This window comes from Episyrphus balteatus, chromosome 4, assembly GCF_945859705.1.
Source record: "Episyrphus balteatus chromosome 4, idEpiBalt1.1, whole genome shotgun sequence".
Classification (NCBI taxonomy): Eukaryota; Metazoa; Arthropoda; class Insecta; order Diptera; family Syrphidae; genus Episyrphus; species Episyrphus balteatus.
This window is the reverse complement of record NC_079137.1, coordinates 52,895,533-52,916,028: the sequence shown is the minus strand read 5'-3', so window position 1 is coordinate 52,916,028 and position 20,496 is coordinate 52,895,533. Positions and strand designations below refer to the sequence as shown.

Genomic DNA, 20,496 nt, shown 5'->3' with positions numbered 1-20,496 from the left:
ATGAGCTCGTGTCTCGTGTGTCTATTGTGTTTATTTTTTTTTTGTATGTACATATTTTTTTTTTGAAAATAATTTTTTTCTATACAAAAGAAACTATATTGCAATTTGAGAATATTATTTGATTTGATTTCTTTATCTTGTGAAATAAGGCATAAGCCGTTTATAGTTTGATATGCGTAAGCGTATATTCGTATTAGTTTAATATCAGTAAAATTTAATTCGCTTAGCCACAAGACAGAGATAAACTTAAAGCAGCAACATTAAATCCATACGCGGCATAATATAATTTATGATTTATAAAATAGTTTGATAGCAATTTGATTTAATTCACTTCCAGTAAGAAAGAACACATGTTAGAACCTTATAAAGGTAGGTGTACCTACTTATAACATGTGTCTAGAGTGATCATAATCATAATTGCAAATTATGTGGGTGTCTTAACTAGCATGTGAATTGAATTTGAATTAGAAGTCTATCAATTCTATAGGTACTCACCAGGTGGGTAGTTATCCGGACGTTTTAGTGATTTAATAATTGATTGTATAATAATTAAAATTATCGTTGTTAGTAGACCAATAATGAATATTGCATCCATTTTTTTTTATTCGTTTGTAACAAATGTATTTTTAATTTTGTTAAAGAACTTTTTAATACAAAATTAAAAATTAAAAAAAAAAAATAAATTAAACTATCAGTTCAATTATTGTGGATCAATCAAATACAAAACAACAACTTGTAGTTCAAAACCTCGTTAAGGAACAGCCAAATAGTAACTGACTGTTCAACAATTTTTTATGCTCATTAGACGCCCGAGACTGCTGGCGAGACTCAGAGCTCAGAGGCTATAACAACAAATCAGAAGTCTATCGGCTAAATGAGAATAAAAACATTGACGAGACAAGGAAGAGAATGTGATTGTGGTATTGTGGAGTCTCTTTAATATTTGAGAGAAAAGAGAGATAGCGCTTGATCATGAATCTTTTAAAAACACCAAACTGTCTGTTGAATCTCCATTCAGTATTAGATAAGATCAAATTTTGTAGTGGTTCCTTTTAACATTACTTGCAGATTATTGGCAAAGAAGACGAGAATTAGCTATTTACGCAATCTTGTAGATAGGCTATTAAATAAGATATGCGTTGCGTATGAGATAAGAACGATTTATTACGAAGTGACTTGTTAAAAAAGGTGTAAAAAAATGTCCATTTCTCAGAAAACCCAAAAAAAATAGCGAAATTGTATATTACATATTATTTATTGTGCTTACCTGGTTTCAAAGTCCAATTTCCTGGATTAGTTATTCTTTTTTATACAACTTAAACATTTTAAATTGAGCATTCGATTGTAGCTGGAGTAGGTACCTACCTGTAAAGCTGCATACATAGACCGGTATAAGCGCTCATGATTTAAGCTCAGTTTTTGGAGTTTTATCGAAGTTTTAAAAGAATCATAACACTGGTAAACAAAATTCCACCTTTTTTTGTTTTATGAATTTTCTTAACTCTATTTTACTAATTTGGTATCGCTGATTTCAAATCTGCCCTCAGTTTTTTTCTAGCAGCTCTAGTTTGGGTGATATAGGTAGGTACTAGAGAAATGCTCAAAAAGTAGCAAATAATCGATTATTGAGAGTTTATAGGAACATTTTGATTTCCGATTCGAGTTCAGCACACTTTTGTTTTGAAGCAAGCTTAAAAAGTAGCAAAAAATCGATGATTGAGATTTTTTAAACCGGGAATATCGCAAAAACGCGAGCTGATTGAAAATTGTTGACTTTGGATTCGAGTTCAGCACCCCAACAACCTTAATAAACTTAATACAATAAAACCTTTGTTAATCTTTTCTTCGTGACCTTATCTTTTACACTCAAGCCCACTTAGGATTGAATTTGAAAACCCTTGTTAACCAGTGTAATTTTTTCTTGTCTGTTTTTGTTTTTTCAAAACCTAAGAATTGCTCTTTCGAAAATGCATTTCTCTTTAACTACGCTACGTGAGTTTTTGCCCTAAAACTTTTCTCTTAGAAAAAAAAAATCTAGTGGCCATTTTCTAATGATTGAATTTTGAAGAAAAGATTAGCTATGTGTCATAAATCATTAATCGACTTGTGTTAACGTAACCCAGATGTGAGTAAAATTGCAACTGTCAAAGAAGGACCCACGTCGATTTTTGCGGTGACAAAAGCCTGCACTAGAATTATTTACACTTCAGTTTTTTAATGCAAAAAAAAAAGAATGTGTTGGTCACCCTCACAAATCACCCTCAATGGAGAACCATGTCATAGAAACTACACGGAGAAAAAAGACATGCTTAAAAAAAACAAATGGATTATGTATCTATATTAAATTAGCTTAATTTTTCTACAGGGTTTGTTGTCAAGAAAAACAACCAGCTTAAAATTAGTGGAGCACCTAAATCATAAACAAAGCATCACAGGTGCAAAATATATGTACATAGGTATACACAAACAGAATTGAATGAAAATAACATTTTTATTTGTGTTTAATTTTTTTTTTAAATAAGAATGCACATTAAACTAATGTGAAATCATTCTATTCTTAGCCGAATCAATTAGGTTATATTTTTTAAGGATTTAAGGCGAGGCAGTCAACTCAATAACCAGACCTACATAAACTTTTGGTTTTCAGTTATGAATAGAGCTTAAAGAGACCTTTCTATGCATGACATTTTTCAAAATGCTTTTTTTCGGCAATGGGTATCCCCTGAACTTTTTTCGAAATCTGAAAAAAAAAAATTTATAATCTTTTCACAAAAATGTACGCATCTAGAGGAACTCCACAAGGCGGTATTTTATCACCTCTTCTTTGGATTTTGGTGATGAATGAGATTCTCATCAAACTGAATAACAGCGGTGTCAAGGTTATAGCCTACGCAGACGATCTAGCTCTTCTAGCGACAGGTAAATACCTAACCACTGTAAGCGAACAATTAGAAAGCGCATTATCCAAGGTCAGTAACTGGACCAGGAGATGCGGTCTCAAAGTAAACCCCCTTAAAACAGAAATGGTACTTTTCACAAACAGAAGGAAAATTCCTCCTTTTGCAGTGCCAAAAATTGATGGCACCCCACTTAAGATTTCGGATAAAGCGAAATATCTCGGAGTGATCTTGGATAAGAAACTTAACTGGGGTCCAAACATTCAAGAAAGATATAAGAAAGCCACGTTTGCACTTTACTCATGTAATCGAATTCTTGGCAGAAACTGGGGACCAAATCCTAAAATAATCATGTGGATGTATACTGCCATTGTCAGACCCATTCTGACTTATGGCAGCTTAGTCTGGTGGCAAGCTCTGGAGAAATCCACGAACTTGAAGACCCTAACCAAAGTACAGAGAACAGCATGCATTAGCACTACGGGGGTGATGAGGTCCACTCCAACCGCAGGGCTGGAAGCAATCCTTAATCTCACTCCCTTAGATCTATTTGTACAAGAATTAGCAGCAAACAGCGCCCTACGACTCAGTCAAACCAACATTTGGAATACTAGTCAAAACGGCCACACTACGATCCTTTCTAACTACGTTGGCAACAACGTAAGTACAGATTACATGACCCCTTACTTAGACTTCAACAAGTCTTTTAATGTCAATTTCCCCAACAGACAAGATTGGGAAAACAGTGTACCTTTCTCAAATGAGTCGACTATCGCCATCTTTACTGATGGTTCGAAAATGAACACTGGGGTTGGTGCAGGTTTTTACTCAGAAAACCTTAACCTTGCCAGTTCTTTCAGGCTCCCCGATCACAGCAGTGTCTTCCAAGCCGAGATATTGGCAGTGAAAAATGCTGCTAAACAAATATCCATGATGGCGATATCACCTTCTGACATCACCTTTTTCATTGATAGCCAAGCGGCAATAAAAGCGATTTCTGCCACCTTAATCAAGTCAAAGCTTGTTTCTTGCTGTCGCGAAGAGCTTAGGGTTCTTGGTATGCAGCATAATGTAAGACTCTGCTGGGTTCCCGGCCACAGTGATGTGTTCGGCAACGAAAAAGCGGATGAGCTTGCAAGGGAGGGCTCAGTTCTTGATCCCTCTCTCATAGACCATAACATCAGAATCCCACAATGTGAAATAAAACGAAATATTGTCAACAATATTTCACAAAAAACAAATGAAAGATGGAACCTCCTAGAAACCTGCGGTCACACCAGGAAACTATGGCCGAACTTCAACGAGAAAAAATCAAATAAGATCTTACTACTTAGTAAACCTTCCTTAAGATCCCTAATAGGCGTCTTAACGGGACATAACCTACTAGGATACCACAAAAAGAAAATGGGACTTAGTACGGATGATCTATGCAGAGGCTGCGGCAATGAGGACGAACAGGAAAACACTGTTCACTTCCTCTGTCACTGCCCAGCACTCTGTCGCACTAGGAAAAAATTCTTAGGAAACAACTTCTTTAATGAATTAGAAGAACTTTCGGAACTTTCAGGCAATAGCCTACTGAACTTTGTAAAGTCCTCCAAATGGCTCGAACAACCATAGCATTCATAGGTTACCACTTTTTCATGAAGTTACAATACTTCAGGGTATCACAAGGGATCTACATTGATCTAAGTGTGACGGTAACAAGATCAACTGTCAGCCCATTTAACCTAACCTAACCTACAAAATGCATATACCTGGTTCAGTCACTGTGAACTCACATCTGTAAACCAAAACTTGTTTCGAGACTTTGGTCCACCGTGCCGCCAATGTGAGAATAAAAAATTTGATTGCAAATAAATCAGCAACTATCTCTTCAAAAAACTTAAAGTTTTCAGTTTTGAATAGAGCTTAAAGCGACGATGTCTCACTCGATGAGTTTTGAGGTATTTTTAAACGTTATTTTTTTTTGCAAGGGGTAGGTACCCCTTGGATTTTTATCGAAAATAAAAAAAAAATCGACTTGTACTTTTTTTTACCTGAATGCATAACCTGTTGATTATAAATTCATTCAAAATCAATTTAAAAACTTTGTTCAAAAGATATCGACTTCGGAATGTTAGAAAAAAGCTCAGTACGCTGTTGAAGCGAAACAAAATTTTCCATACAAAATTTCGTTAACGAAATCTTGAACGAAATTAAATTTGTTTTGTTTTTGCATTAAAACTTATTTTCTGATGTTTTTTCTTGAATTTTTTGATTTGTATTTTTATTATTTTTAATTTGCTATAATACCCGATGGTATTTTTTCGTTAACATGTCCGCTGTTGACTTTGGAGACTTCAAAATTTTTCGTTTCGCTTCAGCTGCGTACTAGGCTAAAGAAGTTAAAAAAATTTGTTTGTTTGGAAATATCTTAGGAACAATACCTCCAAGGAACTTTTAGTTTTCATAACGAAGAGAAAATAATAAAAATAATAAAATTTATTTTATTTTAATTGGAGCGATTGAATAGATATAGAACCACGGGCATACATTTTCTAAGTGTCTGAATTCAAACAAATTCCCTTAGAATATTTACATTCACAGTATATTCATGATCTGAGTTTTATAAAGTGTCGGTAAACATCTACCAAAATAAGGCGTCTTAGTAAGGGTACGAGGTACGACAGATCTAACTGATGAGCCCACTGTCGACCTGGAGAGACAGTCACTTGAACTCCCGACAAACAATTTTGGTTCTATAAAGCTTTACAGATGCAATTGTTGCTCTTGTAAAGCATTATAGAAGCAAAATTGTTAGTAGGGCATTAAAATTGAATTTTAGTTTTCAGTTATGAATATAGCTTATAGAACCCTTTCTTTTGACGTATCACTCGATGAATTTGGAGGAAATTTTTTAAAATGCATTTTTTTTCGGTAAAGCCTGGTACGCTGCTCGCGCTAAATTTTAGCTGAGATAAAATTCCCATACAAGTTATCGATAATTTGTATGGGATCCATTTTAGCTCGGCTAAAATTTTTCGATAATTTGTATGGTAGCTAAAATTTAGCTGAGATAAAATTCCCATACAAGTTATCGATAACTTGTATGGGATCCATTTTATCTCGGCTAAAAAATTTCGATAATTTGTATGGGAGCTAAAATTTAGCGCGAGCAGCGTACCAGGCTTAACGGGTTAACCTTTGATTTTTTCTCGAAAATCCAAAAAAAAAACTATGTTTTTTTTTTGCTTAAATGCATAAGCCTTTTCACTGTGAACTCACATCTGTAAACCAAAACCTGTTTCAAGACTTAAGTCCGCAGATATCTGTCTCCAAATGTGAAAATAGAAAAACGTTTGAATGCAACCAGAGGTCAAAGAAACTTTTGGTTTTCGTTGTGTTTGTTAACATGTAATCGAAAAAATACCACCGGGTATTATGTCAAAGTCAAAACAATAAAGATACAAATCAAAAAATTCAAGAAAACCATCAGAAAATAAGTTTTAAAACAAAAAAAAAATAAATTTCGTTCAAGATCTCGTTGTGCTATTTTTGTATGGAAAATTTCGTTTCGCTTCATCTGCGTACTAGGTTTATACTATGTTTCCACCTACCCTTAATTCGAGATTCAGCTTAGTAGATTTAGGGCCATATTATTCACTAGTTTAAAAAATACATCTGGATGTTAAATTGTCAAATGTCAAAAATAAATCCAAATCCAAAATAGTTATCCCGATTTTGAAAATAGTTAAAAAATAGTTAAAAATTACTATTTTTTTCTCAGTGAGATAGATAGATAGAATATTATGGATTTGGATTTATTTTTGACATTTCAATTTCTTTACATCCAGATGTATTTTTTTAACTAGTGAATAATATGGCCGTTAGAATATAACTCGAGATTTTTTCTAAATCTACTTCGCTTAATCTCGGATTTAGGGTGGGTGGAAACGTAGTATTAAACATCTCATTTCTCATCAAAGTTCTGTCTGCCTTATTTAATTTTGACAGATTCAAAAGAACCCCAATTGCCACATGCTTGCCAAAAATAGCACATGTAACCACCGAGTAATAATTTTTCCACCAACTTACCTCAATTATCAAATTCAACACATGGTGAATTTATAACAAAAACCATCTAACATCCCTGTATCACCTTCATTGGAATCCACCAAAACAGCGTGCTCTCACTTTCCAAACAAAATACTGGAAATCTACAATTCCCATTACATTTTTTCGCGCTAAATGTCATTTGCAATTTTTTAACATTTGTTTTTTTTTGACTGACGGGCGAAGATAGGGAAAAGATAAATTAAAAGAAAAAAAAATCCTCACCATTCTCAAAGAAAAAAAAAAAAAAAAAACTTAATTTTTGCTGTGAAATAAATTAAAAGGTACTATATATATTTTCACAAATCATAATAAATTCCTTACTAATTCTACTTTTTCAACAACAGTCAATCTAACAAAAATGCAACTCTCGTCAGAATCACACAATTTGTCATTCAATCTCATTTCCAAAGAAGTTCAACGCGTGGGACTTCGTTTTCAAAAATTTGCTGGCCGTCACGATGCTCCGCGTAGAATAAAAAGTGAAAATTTAAAAAAATGGGATTCCAATGATTTGGATATTGATATAAATTATTTAAGATCATTAGATCCAAAAGAATGGAAAGATCAAGATCATTATGCTGTTTTGGGGTTAGGAAGTTTAAGGTAGAATTTTTTTTTTTCTTATTTCACACATTTTTTCTTCAAGGTAACTCAAAATAATTATTGTGTGTTTAATTTTTAAAAGGTATAATGCGACAGATGATGATATTAGGCGCGCTTATAGGAAAATGGTTCTACAACATCATCCCGATAAAAGAAAAGCCAAAGGCGAAGAAGTCAATGCGGACACAGATTATTTTACATGTATTACCAAGGCTTATGAAATATTAGGTAAGTATCTACTAGTTCTAGAGTGACCGCAATTCGCAAAGAACTTTTTTTTTGTCCAATTCTTTTCGGGGGAATTCCATAAAATGTTGATCCTTTGCAGGTTTTTACATAGCCTAAATTTTAGCTTGATTGGATAAGGCTAAATGGTGACGACACTCACTCAAAGTTTCAAAAATCTCTGTTTTTTCACTGTTTAGCTCTAGCTACCAAACGGCTGGGCCTATTCTCACTTCAATTCAATTTAGTTTATTGAACTTGTTGTTTACAATTGACTTAAAATTAACTTATTTCTAATATACACTGCGCGTCACTTGAATAGAAACAACATTTTTTTTCTTTAGAAAATAGCGATTGGCGCTTTGGTGAGGTAACTTAGTAGATTTTTGGTTTTGCATTTTCAAAGAGGAACTTTTAACAAACAATGTTGTAAAAACGAAAAACCAAAAACTTTGAAAATTAACACCACACAAACTAACTTATTTATTTATTCATCAAACAGAGATATAGTACTCTTTAGACTAAAAACTAAAACAACAATAGTAAAATTTAATTATAAAAATAAATAACAATTATTTATGTAAAAAAAAAATTTCATAAAAGTAATTAACAAATTATTAAATTACTAATTGATTATGCTTAAAACATATAATTTGAAAGTATCTCTTGAACAACTTCTAAAAATATCGATCCTTAAACATACAGCATTAGTTTCCCTGATGCAACGAGAAATTGGCTCGTTTAGGCCATAATTTGTTCTATGGAAATATTCATAAAACAGATTTGATTCCCGGACATTTCTTTGAGGAACACGAAGGTGAATAAAATTTAATAAGTGGGGACGTTTAATGTGATAGGTTAAAATATCTCTGACAAACATAACAGAGAAGCAGGTACGACGACTTTCTAGAGTTTTTATGTCAAATAATAAGCATCTAGTATTGTAAGTTGGCATTTCTATTTGCCAATTTAATTTGTAAATTAAATATCTTGTAAAGTTTCGCTGATTTTTTTCAATTCTATTACAAGAGTTTCTATAAAATGGATTCCAAACTATACTAGAGAATTCCAAAACAGATCTAACTAGAGAGTTGAAAAGTGACTTGAGTGCATAAGGATCTTTGAATTCTCTTGTATTTCTCTTCAAGAATCCAAGCATTTGGTTACCCTTATTAACCATATAATCTATATGTGGTAAAAATAAAAGTTTCACATCTAAAATGACACCAAGATCTTTTTTACGCTCAACTCGCTCAAGAATTACATGATTAAGTTCATAATTAAACAAAATGGGGGTTGTGTGTCTGAAACACGACATAACCTGGCATTTAGAAACATTGAGATGAAGCAAATTACGCTGACACCATTCTGTGAGTTTAAGTACATCTTCTAGAAGTAACTGACAATCGGAAAAACACTTTATTCTACGATATAACTTGAGGTCATCCGCAAATAATAGGCACGGTGAGGATTTAAACATTAAAGGAATGTCATTTATAAATAAAAGAAACAGTAGTGGACCCAAATGACTACCTTGTGGGACGCCAGAGGGGACACATATATTTTCAGATTGGCAGCTTTCAATTTTTACGATTTGCAACCTATTAGAGAGGTAAGATTTCAACCAACTCAGAAGATTAGAGTGAAATCCAAGCAAAGACAATTTATGTAGAAGGACCCTGTGATTAACACGATCAAATGCTTTTGCAAAATCTGTAAATATTATATCTGTTTGTATATGATTTTCAAAATTATTAATGATGTAATTTGTCATTAATGACAGATTTGTAGTGGTTGACCTTCCTGAAACAAAGCCATGCTGATATTCAGATATGTAACTTCTTAATTGGAAAGACAACCTATTATAAACAATTTTTTCAAATAGTTTAGGCATGGCTGAAATCTTGGAAATTGGTCGATAATTAGTAATGTCCTCCTTAGATCCGGACTTAAAAATTGGAGTTAAAAAAGATATTTTCCAACAATCCAAAAATTTTCCTTTAGATAGTGAAGCATTGAAAATGTCAGTTAGTGGTTTAGCAAGTGAAGCGCCACATTTGACTAAAACTATAGGAGGAATACCATCAGGAACAGCACCAGCAACAGCAGCAGCATTATTGTTCTCAACATCCACGACGTCATCAATATGATTTGGTGGTATCATTTCTGTTGTCCCATTAAACCTTATGGGTACTAGTTGCGTTTTTCGCATTACTTCACAAAAAACAGTGTTTTTTTTGCGTCACTTGAATAGAAATAAGCTCTAAATTAGATAAAAATGATGAAAAATCATGGACAACACTAATTTTAGTAAAGCAATATTAAACTTTGACATTATTTGCAGATTATAACCAATTATGGGCTACGAGCTACCCTTAGGCATCACAGAAAATGCATAATTAGAAGCTAACATTGGAAATGCACTTCCACTATGCAAAATCGCAAAAGGTATTGAAAAATTTGCCAAATTTAGATGAGAAAATTTTTAAAATATCGTAAACTAGTGATTAAATAAAAAAAATAAGACAGGTGAGACCCAAATCAAGAGCAGAGAAAAAAATAATTTAACAACTAGCTGCAATTTCCTTCACTTTGCCGCTAAAATCGGTCAAAAACGTGGTTTTAGTGCGATGGTAATGTGTTGGTTTGTTCCATCATGGAAGTTATAAAATGTGCGCATCATTTAAAAAGCCTCGAAATGCAAAATAACAGCATTTTAAGTTCCTCTAAGATAACAAAAAAGTTAACTATTTTATAGTTGCATTCGAACTGAAAAGAAATGAGGTAAAGAGTGGTTTTTTTAAAAGTAAACATACCAACTCAGATGGACCATATTATTATTATTCCACGTGGAAAACAACCGTCATAGGAATTGCGCAAGGATAGTTCCAGAAAAAACAACGCAATAGAAACAAAACAGATGCATTCCGGATGAAAACGAAAGTTTATTTCAACTATTCAATCCTTAAATTGTAGAAAATGTCATTTTCTTAATTTGTAAGAAGTTACCAAACACTATAATCACTTTCTCCAATAAGGTCCACGATTGTGTACAGTTCAAGTGCATTTTCAATGTTAGCTTCTAATTATGCATTTTCTGTGATGCCTAAGGGTAGCTCGTAGCCCATAATTGGTTATAATCTGCAAATAATGTCAAAGTTTAATATTGCTTGACTAAATTTAGTGTTGTCCATGATTTTTCATCATTTTTATCTAATTTTAGAGCTTGTTTCTATTCATGTGACGCAAAAAAAAATACTGTTTTTTGTGAAGTAATGCGAAAAAACGCAACTAGTACTAATTAGGTTTCTGTTTTGGGTTTTTCGTTTTTACAACATTGTTTGTTAAAAGTTCCTCTTTGAAAATGCAAAACCAAAAATCTACTAAGTTACCTCACCAAAGCGCCAATCGCTATTTTCTAAAGAAAAAATGTTGTTTCTATTCAAGTGACGCGCAGTGTACATTGATTGATACAAAATTTTGCTGGCACAGAGGGCGCCTAACCTTTTATAATGACTAAGTTATAAAATATAAATAAATATTATACATGGATAAACTGAATTTAAAAAGTCTGCTGACTAGGTTGTCCTCGGTGTGTTCAGACCCGATGTATAGTTGTGGAGTTGGTTGAGTTGGGCGTTTAGCCACGGTAGTATGCCGACTGTGTGTCGGCGTAAAAGGTAACTGCTTCTTCGTTGTCCATTGAAATTATGTGCTCATTCAGTATTAGATTAGATTAGAAAAATTTTATTTAGCTAAGTTCGCTATTATTAGAATTTCATACATACAAAGCGCAAATGTATCTAGGTTCCGGATTTCGTTGTTGGGCTGTCATTCTTCTCATCAGCTGATTAAGATGATTGGCGATATTTCCAACAAGTTTCTTCGCCGATTGCAGTAGATACTTGTCCAGTTGTATGATTTTTGATTCCTCGTAGAGTCGCTTGTTGCTGTAGTATTTTTGTCGCTGTCGATCGAAGTAAAGTCCGGTGCACATCCTCAGTATTTTTCTCTCGAACATTTGTAGTTCGAGTTCCTTACCATACCGGAAAGCTGTAGGCACTGGTCGCAGAAGCTGCTTGTAGATCAAGAGTTTCGTTGGTTGACTTAATCCTGTTCTTCTTTTCATCAGAGGGTGAAGGCGATAAAAGGCAAAGTTGACTTTTTTGAGGACCAAACGGGAGTGATTGTTGAATCTATTCTTCTATTCTCACTTCTTGTAGGGTGGTGGAGCCAGTAGTCGACCAACTAACTTTTTTTTTTAATCTTGACAGCACCTTGAAATTTAGTTTTTAGAGATATAAATGAAATGAAAAAGCGACACATATCCACTTTTTGCCAAATGAGTTCTTGTAGTATACATTTACTGAGCACTATCTGATGGCATTCTTACTTTTAGAAAACAAATTGCAGCCTTGTCTTAAATGATGTGCCTTTAGTACTAAGTTGTATGCTTTTTTTCTCGAAATGAGTTGTAAAAGGCTTGTGCCGTTTTTCATCTGCGCCCTTTCAAATGTTAACTGTATGTGATTATTTTTCACATTTTATTTATTTTTTTTTAAGTTTGCACATAGAATCATTTTATTCATAGTCGAAATGAATTCCACTTTTAATTCAACAGACTTTAAGCGAGTTCCGTTTATATTAATAAAAAATCTTATTTGTTTCTGTGTTCAATTTTCTAATTTTGTATAAATAGGCTGAATTCTGACAATACTACATAGAACTTCTCTCATCGACCTTCTCTCTTTCAGCTTTCATTTTTTCCTGTGTTAAATATAATAAATCGTAATGGGGTTGCTACTCCATTTCTCTGCATAATGATTTTTAATTAAAGGCCCAACTATAATAGGCATGAGCTCTTCTTCTTCCTTTTTCTCGGCGCTGTTATGATCTCGATGTCGAGGGGATCATAACCTTCCCACGTTACTGCTTCACACTAGTGATCCGCCTGTGGGGTTCGCCGGGTTGACCTCAGAAATCGGCGGCAAGCCTCCCGGTTTTGTATTGTTCCGTTTCTAAGGCCAACTGAATGCTGGTGTTTTTGCATTTGCTTGGTGTTTGTGACCTAGATAAATTTGCTCCTTTAGTCGCCTTTTACGACAAGCGGGGAGGCGCTGCAGGAATATTCTAAGCCGTCCCTGCACAGGGAATAATAGGCATGAGCTCACACGGGCTTATGTCTGAATCGGCGCGCATAGCTTTCTTTCGCAATTTACATTTTTGTTTTCCATTGCAAAAGCCACTTAATTCACATTTTTTTCAAAATTAATTTTTTTTGCTGTAAAGGTAGATGCGTATCCTGGGTAAAAAGCAGATAAGATAATACATTCCTTCCCCTTCCAATTATAACGGTTATTCCAAAAACAACTTAAGTCCCAGGACTTAAGAGGTTTTTGCATGCACTGTTTGATGACAGATGTAGTTTTATCTTTGCATCTAAATTATGTGTGACAATTCAATTTATTTTAATTCAATTTAAATTTTACTTGGCAAAACAGTGAAAAAACAGAGATTTTTGAAACTTGTAGCAAGTGTCGCCACCATTTAATTACCAATCAAGCTAAAATTTAGGCTATATACAAATCTACAAAGGCCGAAAATTTTATGGGGTTGCTCTGACCCAATTTCAAAAATCGATTTCTTGCGGTCACTCTAACCTACACTTTACCTTTGATTTCCTACTATACAACATCCCCTCAAAAAAGGTACTCAAAAAACAAGACGCGCATACGATTCTGTTGATCCGAAATTCGATGACAACCTACCCAGTCAATCTTCCATCGACAACAATTTCTATGACGTATTCAATAAATATTTCGGACTCAATGCAAGATGGAGCGAACGCAAAAATGTCCCAGTGTTTGGCGGTGAAGATGCAAAACGCGAAGATGTTGATCATTTCTATAGTTTCTGGTATGACTTTGAATCTTGGCGAGAATTTAGTTATCTAGACGAGGAGGACAAAGAAAAGGGCCAGGATCGTGATGAACGACGTTGGATCGAGAAGCAAAACAAAGTGGCGCGAATTAAGAGAAAAAAGGAAGAAATGTCTCGAATTCGTGCTCTCGTCGATTTGGCCTATAACAATGACAAACGAATAACCAAATTTAAGAACGAGGAAAAGCAAAGGAAGCTGGCTTTGAAGAGAGCTAAAATGGATGCTGCCCAAGCACAGAAGGAAGAAATTGAACGGGCAGCTAGAGAAGCTGCGTTGTTAAAGGAGAAGGCCGACAAAGCCGAACAAAAGAGAATTGAAAAGATTCGCGTCGAAAAGGAACAATACAAAAAGGCTATGAAGAAGGAACGTAAAATGCTTAGAGATCGAGCTCGCGAAAATAATTACTACTCGGCTACTGACAAAGATGTCCTTCGCAATATGGAAGGTGTTGAAAGAGTCTGTGAGACACTCACTTTGCCTGAGTTGCAAGATCTGAATAGGAAAATTGAAGAGAATAGCAGTCAGATCTTTTTCGATGTGTTGAAAGAAATCGACAACAAGCTGAATAAGGAACGTGAAGAAACTAGCCAAGCAAAGATCGAGAATCGATCGGCTTTGAAGAGTTTAGCAAAGAATGATTTATGGTCGAATGATAGTATTCAGATTCTTATCAAGGCAGTGAACCTGTTTCCAGCTGGAACAGCTCAACGATGGGATGTTATAGCGACTTTTATGAATCAACATGCAAACAGTGAAGTCAACTTCACTTCAAGAGATGTTCTAAGTAAAGCTAAATCCTTGCAACAGGGTGATTTTTCGAAAAGCCAATTGAAAACAGAAGCAAATGATGCAGCTTTTCAGAGTTTCCAAAAGTCTAAAAAAGAAATTCAAGTTGTTCCGGATAATGTGTTGGCGGAAGAATATGACACGGCAACCGCAAATTCAAATAATATAAATAATGATAAGAAAAAGACAACACCACCACCACAACAACAACAACAACAAACTGGGCCAGCAGAAGTTACTACAACAAAAGCAGCACCAGCTGTTGCTTCCGATACTACTCCAACTCCTACTCCACAACCGACACAACAACAAGAAAAAGTAACAAATAATAATAAAGTACCAACTGTGCAAAGCTCTTCAGCTAAAACATGGACTAAAGAAGAACAAGCTCTATTGGAGCAAGCTATCAAGTCATTTCCTATTTCTACACCAGATCGTTGGGAACGAATTGCTGAATGTATCCCGAATCGAAGCAAGAAAGATTGTTTGAAGCGAGTTAAGGAGTTGGTTGATTTAGTTAATTCCAAAAAGGATGCTAAGCAAGCAACGAAGTAGGTAGTAATAACTAGATGTTTTATTTTGAAATAAAAAAAAAAAAGAATATTAACAAAACTGTAATAGATTTTTGTTTCATTGTTGTTTTGTTTCATATTCGTTCGAATTTGAAAACGAAAATTGAATCCGTACGGATTGAAAATGGTTGTTCTCATTTCCATTCGACTTTTTTGTTGAAGAATATTTTTTTCCGGTAGAAAATTGCTACTTGGATTGAAAACGGCAAAAATTTGTCGGATTAAAGCTCCGTTCGTTTTTCGAAACACCTATGAATTCGAAAATACGGCCTTATTATGATTTCCATTCGTATCAGAAATTTGCTACGATTCCCGAAAAGTAATCGCGGAATCCTTCCGTAATGGAAAATTTCATACAAACGTCACCACAATCGGATTTTATGATTGTTTTATTCGGGGATCGTAGAAATTTTCGATTGGATGGAATACGTGATAAGGCTGAATGTGTTCGAATGCGGAACTTGGAGCAGCTAAAATTTCGTCGGTTCAAAGGAAAAACACACAAATTACAAAGGATTTAAATAGAAGTTAGTGAGTTTTTCCTTTGAACCGACGATTTGAAAACGGGAGAAAATAGAATTCGAAAGGAAATTAGAATAGCCGTGTAAGAAGGGGTATTTTCATGAGAAAAGAAAGAAAGATTCCCTATGATTTGCATAGAGATAGATACCACAGTAGTGTAGCAAGTAGCATTTCTCTTACTCTTTTAAGAGAGTATACTCTTGGTAGAGTTTCATATCATTCATGTTGGGAGAACGATTGTTCTAGAAAAGTTTATTTCAGTCGAACATGGCCGAAAACAGAAACAAATTTTCTTTTCGATCTGTCAATCCCCAAAGAAACAACAGGTCTGTTTGGGTACTGCCGAAAACAGAAATATTTCAACTTTTTTCAACATTTCCAGCCCAATTCCTGTTTGGGTACTCTGAAATTGTGCATTTTTTCACAAAAAAGATGGCCGCGAGAGAGAAAAAAATTTCCCCTTCGTGCGAATTTCTGCTCCAAAAATTTCTTCGGACAAAAATCTGAAATCTGTCAAAAGGTAATGCTTTCTCTTTTTTTCTTATTTGGTTTGTCGCACAACAAAAATAAACAAACTACAAACATGGCAGTGTGGCTTTATGTTGTGTTTTTATTTTTAACTATCGCGTTTTAGTGGTGTAAAAATCAAAATAAATAAGTGTTTTTATGAAAAAAAAAATAATAAAGAAGTGTTTCAAAATAATACAAAGTTGTTTTAAATTTTTTGTTTCCTTATTTATTTTTTTCAATTGGTGTTCTTGTTTACATTTGTTGTTGTTAAAAAAAAAGCAGACAATTTTGTCAAAAAGTGTTTGGGTACTTTTGCAAAGATTATTTACACCATAAACAAAAAATACCAAGACTGGAAACTCAGCGGTCAACTGACGTTTGCCTACAAGCTGCGAGGTGTGGTGAATGTCGTGAACCTATCGTTGTGTTCGTGTCCGATGTATGGTGAATGTCGTGAATCTATAAAATCTATAAATGTGTGCGTGTTAACGTCATCTTCCAACGTGGTGGCTTTCACATATATTCACAGACAACACTGTACACAAAAAGGTTTTGGGGGGAAATACGTACGAAAGTTTCCAGTCTTGGTATTTTTTGTTTAAAGCCTGGTACGCTGCTCGCGCTAAATTTTAGCCGAGATAAAATTCCCATACAAGTTATCGATAACTTGTATGGGATCCATTTTATCTCGGCTAAAAATTTTCGATAATTTGTATGGGAGCTAAAATTTAGCGCGAGCAGCGTACCAGGCTTAAGCCTGGTACGCTGCTCGCGCTAAATTTTAGCTCCCATACAAATTATCGATAAATTTTATCTGAGCTAAAATGGATTCCATACAAATTATCGATAACTTGTATGAGAATTTTATCTCAGCTAAAATTTAGCGCGAGCAGCGTACCAGGCTTTAAGCCTGGTACGCTGCTCGCGCTAAATTTTAGCTCCCATACAAATTATCGAAAAATTTTATCTGAAGCCTGGATCCCATACAAGTTATCGATAACTTGTATGGGAATTTTATCTCGGCTAAAATTTAGCGCGAGCAGCGTACCAGCCCTTCAAGCCTGGTACGCTGCTCGCGCTAAATTTTAGCCGAGATAGAATTCCCATACAAGTTATCGATAACTTGTATGGGATCCATTTTAGCTCGGGTAAAATTTTTCGATAATTTGTATGGGAGCTAAAATTTAGCGCGAACAGCGTACCAGGCTTCAAGCAAGAAAACTGAGTTCAACAAAGAAACTCCGACCTCAGACCGCGAAAATCGGGCTTGCACTCACACACTTGCAACTTTTTGTGTATGAACACAAAGTCGAACGAGAATCGTGGTGAAAAATGAGAAAAGGAAAAGAAAGACAAGGCCAACAAGAGCCAAAGCGTCATTTTGTTATTTTTTGTTGAAGTGTTTGGTCGCGTCGTGTCTCGTGTCGTTGTTTGTATAATGTTAGTTTATTAATTATAAACAATTTTATTAAATTATAAACAATATGGAAAACAAAAAAGGTATGTCTTATAAATATATCGCTCAAAGTGTTTGGGTTAAAATGTTGTTTCTTCTTGTGTTGTAGATGTAATCTCTAATGATGAAGAAAAATCTAGAAGGTGAAACATGCGATTGGGTATCTAAAAAAACACCAACAACAGCAGCAGCATCAAGTGAAATAAAATGAAAAAAAATGTATTGTATTTTATATTGTATTTATTGTGAAAATTTCGTTTGCCAAAATAAAATAAAAAATAAAACAGTTTCAGTGAAAAAAAAATAAATCTTGTTCTTTTTTTGGTCGCAAATGCGAAATATCATCCCTTTCTTATTCCTCTTTCTGGTAGGTTTTCGCTGCTCCGGCGCAGGTCCGCCTTAGGCTCCGTTTTCTTGGAATGGAGATTTTCACCACACCAATACATATGCAATCGACTTCGCGGTGATTATAATTTCCATACTAATTTGAGCCGCCTTCGGACCAGTTTCTGATCCGAAGTCGGACTCAGCTCCGCCTCAGGCGGAGCGGATTCGGACCGAGGTCGGACCTGTTTGCTTGAAGGGAGGCTTTATGGGTAAAGCCTGGTACGCTGCTCGCGCTAAATTTTAGATCCCATACAAATTATCGAAAATTTTTAGCCGAGATAAAATGGATCCCATACAAGTTATCGATAACTTGTATGGGAATTTTATCTCAGCTAAAATTTAGCGCGAGCAGCGTACCAGGCTTAAGCCATTTACAGCGTACCAGGCTTAAGCCATTTAAGCCTGGTACGCTGCTAGCGCTAAATTTTAGCTGAGATAAAATTCTAATACAAGTTATCGATAATTTGTATGGAATCCATTTTAGCTCAGATAAAATTTATCGATAATTTGTATGGGAGCTAAAATTTAGCGCGAGCAGCGTACCAGGCTTTATTGATAAAATTAATCTCTTTCAACCACAACTCAACCCCATTTAAACTTGATCCAAATTTCCATTGCATTCAGCAATAACCCAAATTCACCTACCCATGGTCACCCCCACGCTATAGCTATTCTTCACACAACTTCACCAGAAAAATTATCGATATCACGTTGGATCACTTTTCCCGGCTAGAAAAAAAAGACTCCTTTTAATTAATTTTAATAAATTTTAAAAAGTGTTTTAAAATCAGTGTAAATTAATTATAGAAACTAATTATTTACATATTCTAATGATTGGCGCTTGAATTTGTAAACAAAAAAAAAAAAAAATAGTTGCTCAATGTTTTTGCATTTCTCATTTTTATTGTACGCTAGTTGGTGTGGAGTGGAATTAAATTGTATAATACACCATATCCACATATAGGTGGCGCAAAAGTGTGAATTAAAATAGAACAAGTTCTTTGATTGGTCGAACCATATTTTAAAGATTTTTCTTCTATCGTGCAAAGATTTAATAATTTTTAATTAAATTTAATACTAAAATATAATTTTAAATATTTTTAAAAAATTATAAAAATCCATAAAAACTCACAAACAATAGTGATTAATTGTAAAATTCTAAAATAAAAATTTCCCACAAAGCAATTAAAGAAAAAAATGGCGGAATCAATTTTAACCAATTGCAACGAAGCTTGTATTTGACTCGTAGACGACAGAACGGCGGTCATTTTTTCGTGTTGAAATTTTACATTGAAAGTTTAAAGAATAAGCAACATAATTTAAAAATCAAAACAAAAAAAAAAAAAAAACTGATATGTAATTTAAGGTATAAACAATAAACAAAATTTTTCATTTCATCTGCAAGATAACACCGCGATTTGCTGCAAGTATGTAATAGATTTTTTAATATGCAAAAATTTTTATCCCCACAAAAAAATCGAGATGATGAAAAAAATATTGAAAAATTGTTATTCTTCTTTTTAGCCAAATGCAATCCAACTCTCCAATGATGTCAACAGACTCAAACTTTTAAAACATTATTTTGTATACACTTTTTGTTGGGGGAGATTTTTTTTTTGAGTAAATTTTAAGTAAAAAAAAAAAGTATTTTCATTATGACTGGAAGAGGGACTCGCAAAAGGGGCAGGCCACCAAAAACGCCAAATGATCGAAGTAATAAGTTTAGTTATCAATTGTTGAAGAAACCCAAGTATTTAACAAAGACGAAGCCAGAATCTCAGTTTAGTACTCCGTCGGCATCGAGGGCTTCGTCGCCACCGGAGAGCGATACAAGTCGGAGGAGTTTGAATCGTTCCCAGCAGCAGCCAAAGGTGAAGGCGACTCGTGGTCGAGGAAGACGTTCGGGTTATAGTCAAGCATCGCAATCGACATCGTTCTCCAGAAAAGGTAGGTTGCAGATTTTTTGTTTACTTATAATTAGCATAATTATTGTACTCTTGTTTTATATTGAATTTAAAATTGATTTTTCTTTTATTAAGCTAAGTTAAGTTTGGGTAGGTATCAAAAGTTTAATTTATTACAGAGTTTGACATTATAAACCAATTGTACCAAATGTATTGTACAAAATGACTTTAACTTAATTATTTTGTCTAATACCAAAGGTGTTGTAACTTTAGGCTAGAAAAATTGTTTTCCAAACTGTTTTGAATTTCTAAAGCTTATGGGTAGAACTAGCGTTGAGAGTAAAACCAACATGATTGGATATTTGGATCATATAAAATTTCGAGGTTAAAATACGCATTGTGTGCTAAAACAACATATCTCTTCTGCCAATTTTGAAATTGAGTATTAAAACACCTTAAGTACTTGATATTAATTTGTTTTTACATTCAACGCTGGAAAAACGAAGTAAGTAAACTGTTATTTCTTACAGTTTTTTTCGATGATTTACTGTCAGTCAGTTGTTCGTGGTCATTTGAGTGGAATTGCATCTTTCCA

The 20,496-nt window shown here is 34.2% G+C and overlaps 2 protein-coding genes across 5 annotated transcripts in view; both read left to right on the top strand.

Moving 5' to 3' along the window:
• The first annotated feature begins 7,144 nt into the window (after positions 1-7,144).
• LOC129919000 (dnaJ homolog subfamily C member 2) lies at positions 7,145-15,168 on the top strand. The gene is made up of 4 exons (XM_055999789.1): positions 7,145-7,276; positions 7,340-7,598; positions 7,681-7,826; positions 13,532-15,168. The coding sequence occupies exons 2-4, from the start codon at positions 7,354-7,356 to the stop codon at positions 15,103-15,105; spliced, it is 1,965 nt and encodes a 654-aa protein (XP_055855764.1). The 5' UTR covers positions 7,145-7,276; positions 7,340-7,353; the 3' UTR covers positions 15,106-15,168.
• A 3,506-nt stretch (positions 15,169-18,674) lies between these two features.
• The window catches only part of LOC129918999 (nucleosome-remodeling factor subunit NURF301), a 28,249-nt gene continuing 26,427 nt past the window's right edge, over positions 18,675-20,496 (top strand). For 2 of the 4 annotated variants that reach the window (XM_055999788.1, XM_055999787.1), the window contains exons 1-2: positions 18,675-19,424; positions 19,522-19,944. In XM_055999788.1, coding sequence (XP_055855763.1) covers positions 19,653-19,944 — 292 coding nt within the window. In that variant the 5' untranslated portion in view covers positions 18,675-19,424; positions 19,522-19,652. The remainder of the gene's footprint in view (positions 19,425-19,521; positions 19,945-20,496) is intronic. The other 2 variants (XM_055999786.1, XM_055999785.1) reach the window with 1 other exon arrangement.

Coding starts and splice junctions, on each gene's coding strand:
- LOC129919000 (XM_055999789.1), top strand. CDS start 7,354: ATGCAACTCTCGTCAGAATCACACAATTTGTCATTCAATCTCATTTCC. Junction 7,599..7,680: donor TTGGGGTTAGGAAGTTTAAG/GTAGAATTTTTT, acceptor AATTTTTAAAAG/GTATAATGCGACAGATGATG. Junction 7,827..13,531: donor CAAGGCTTATGAAATATTAG/GTAAGTATCTAC, acceptor CCCTCAAAAAAG/GTACTCAAAAAACAAGACGC.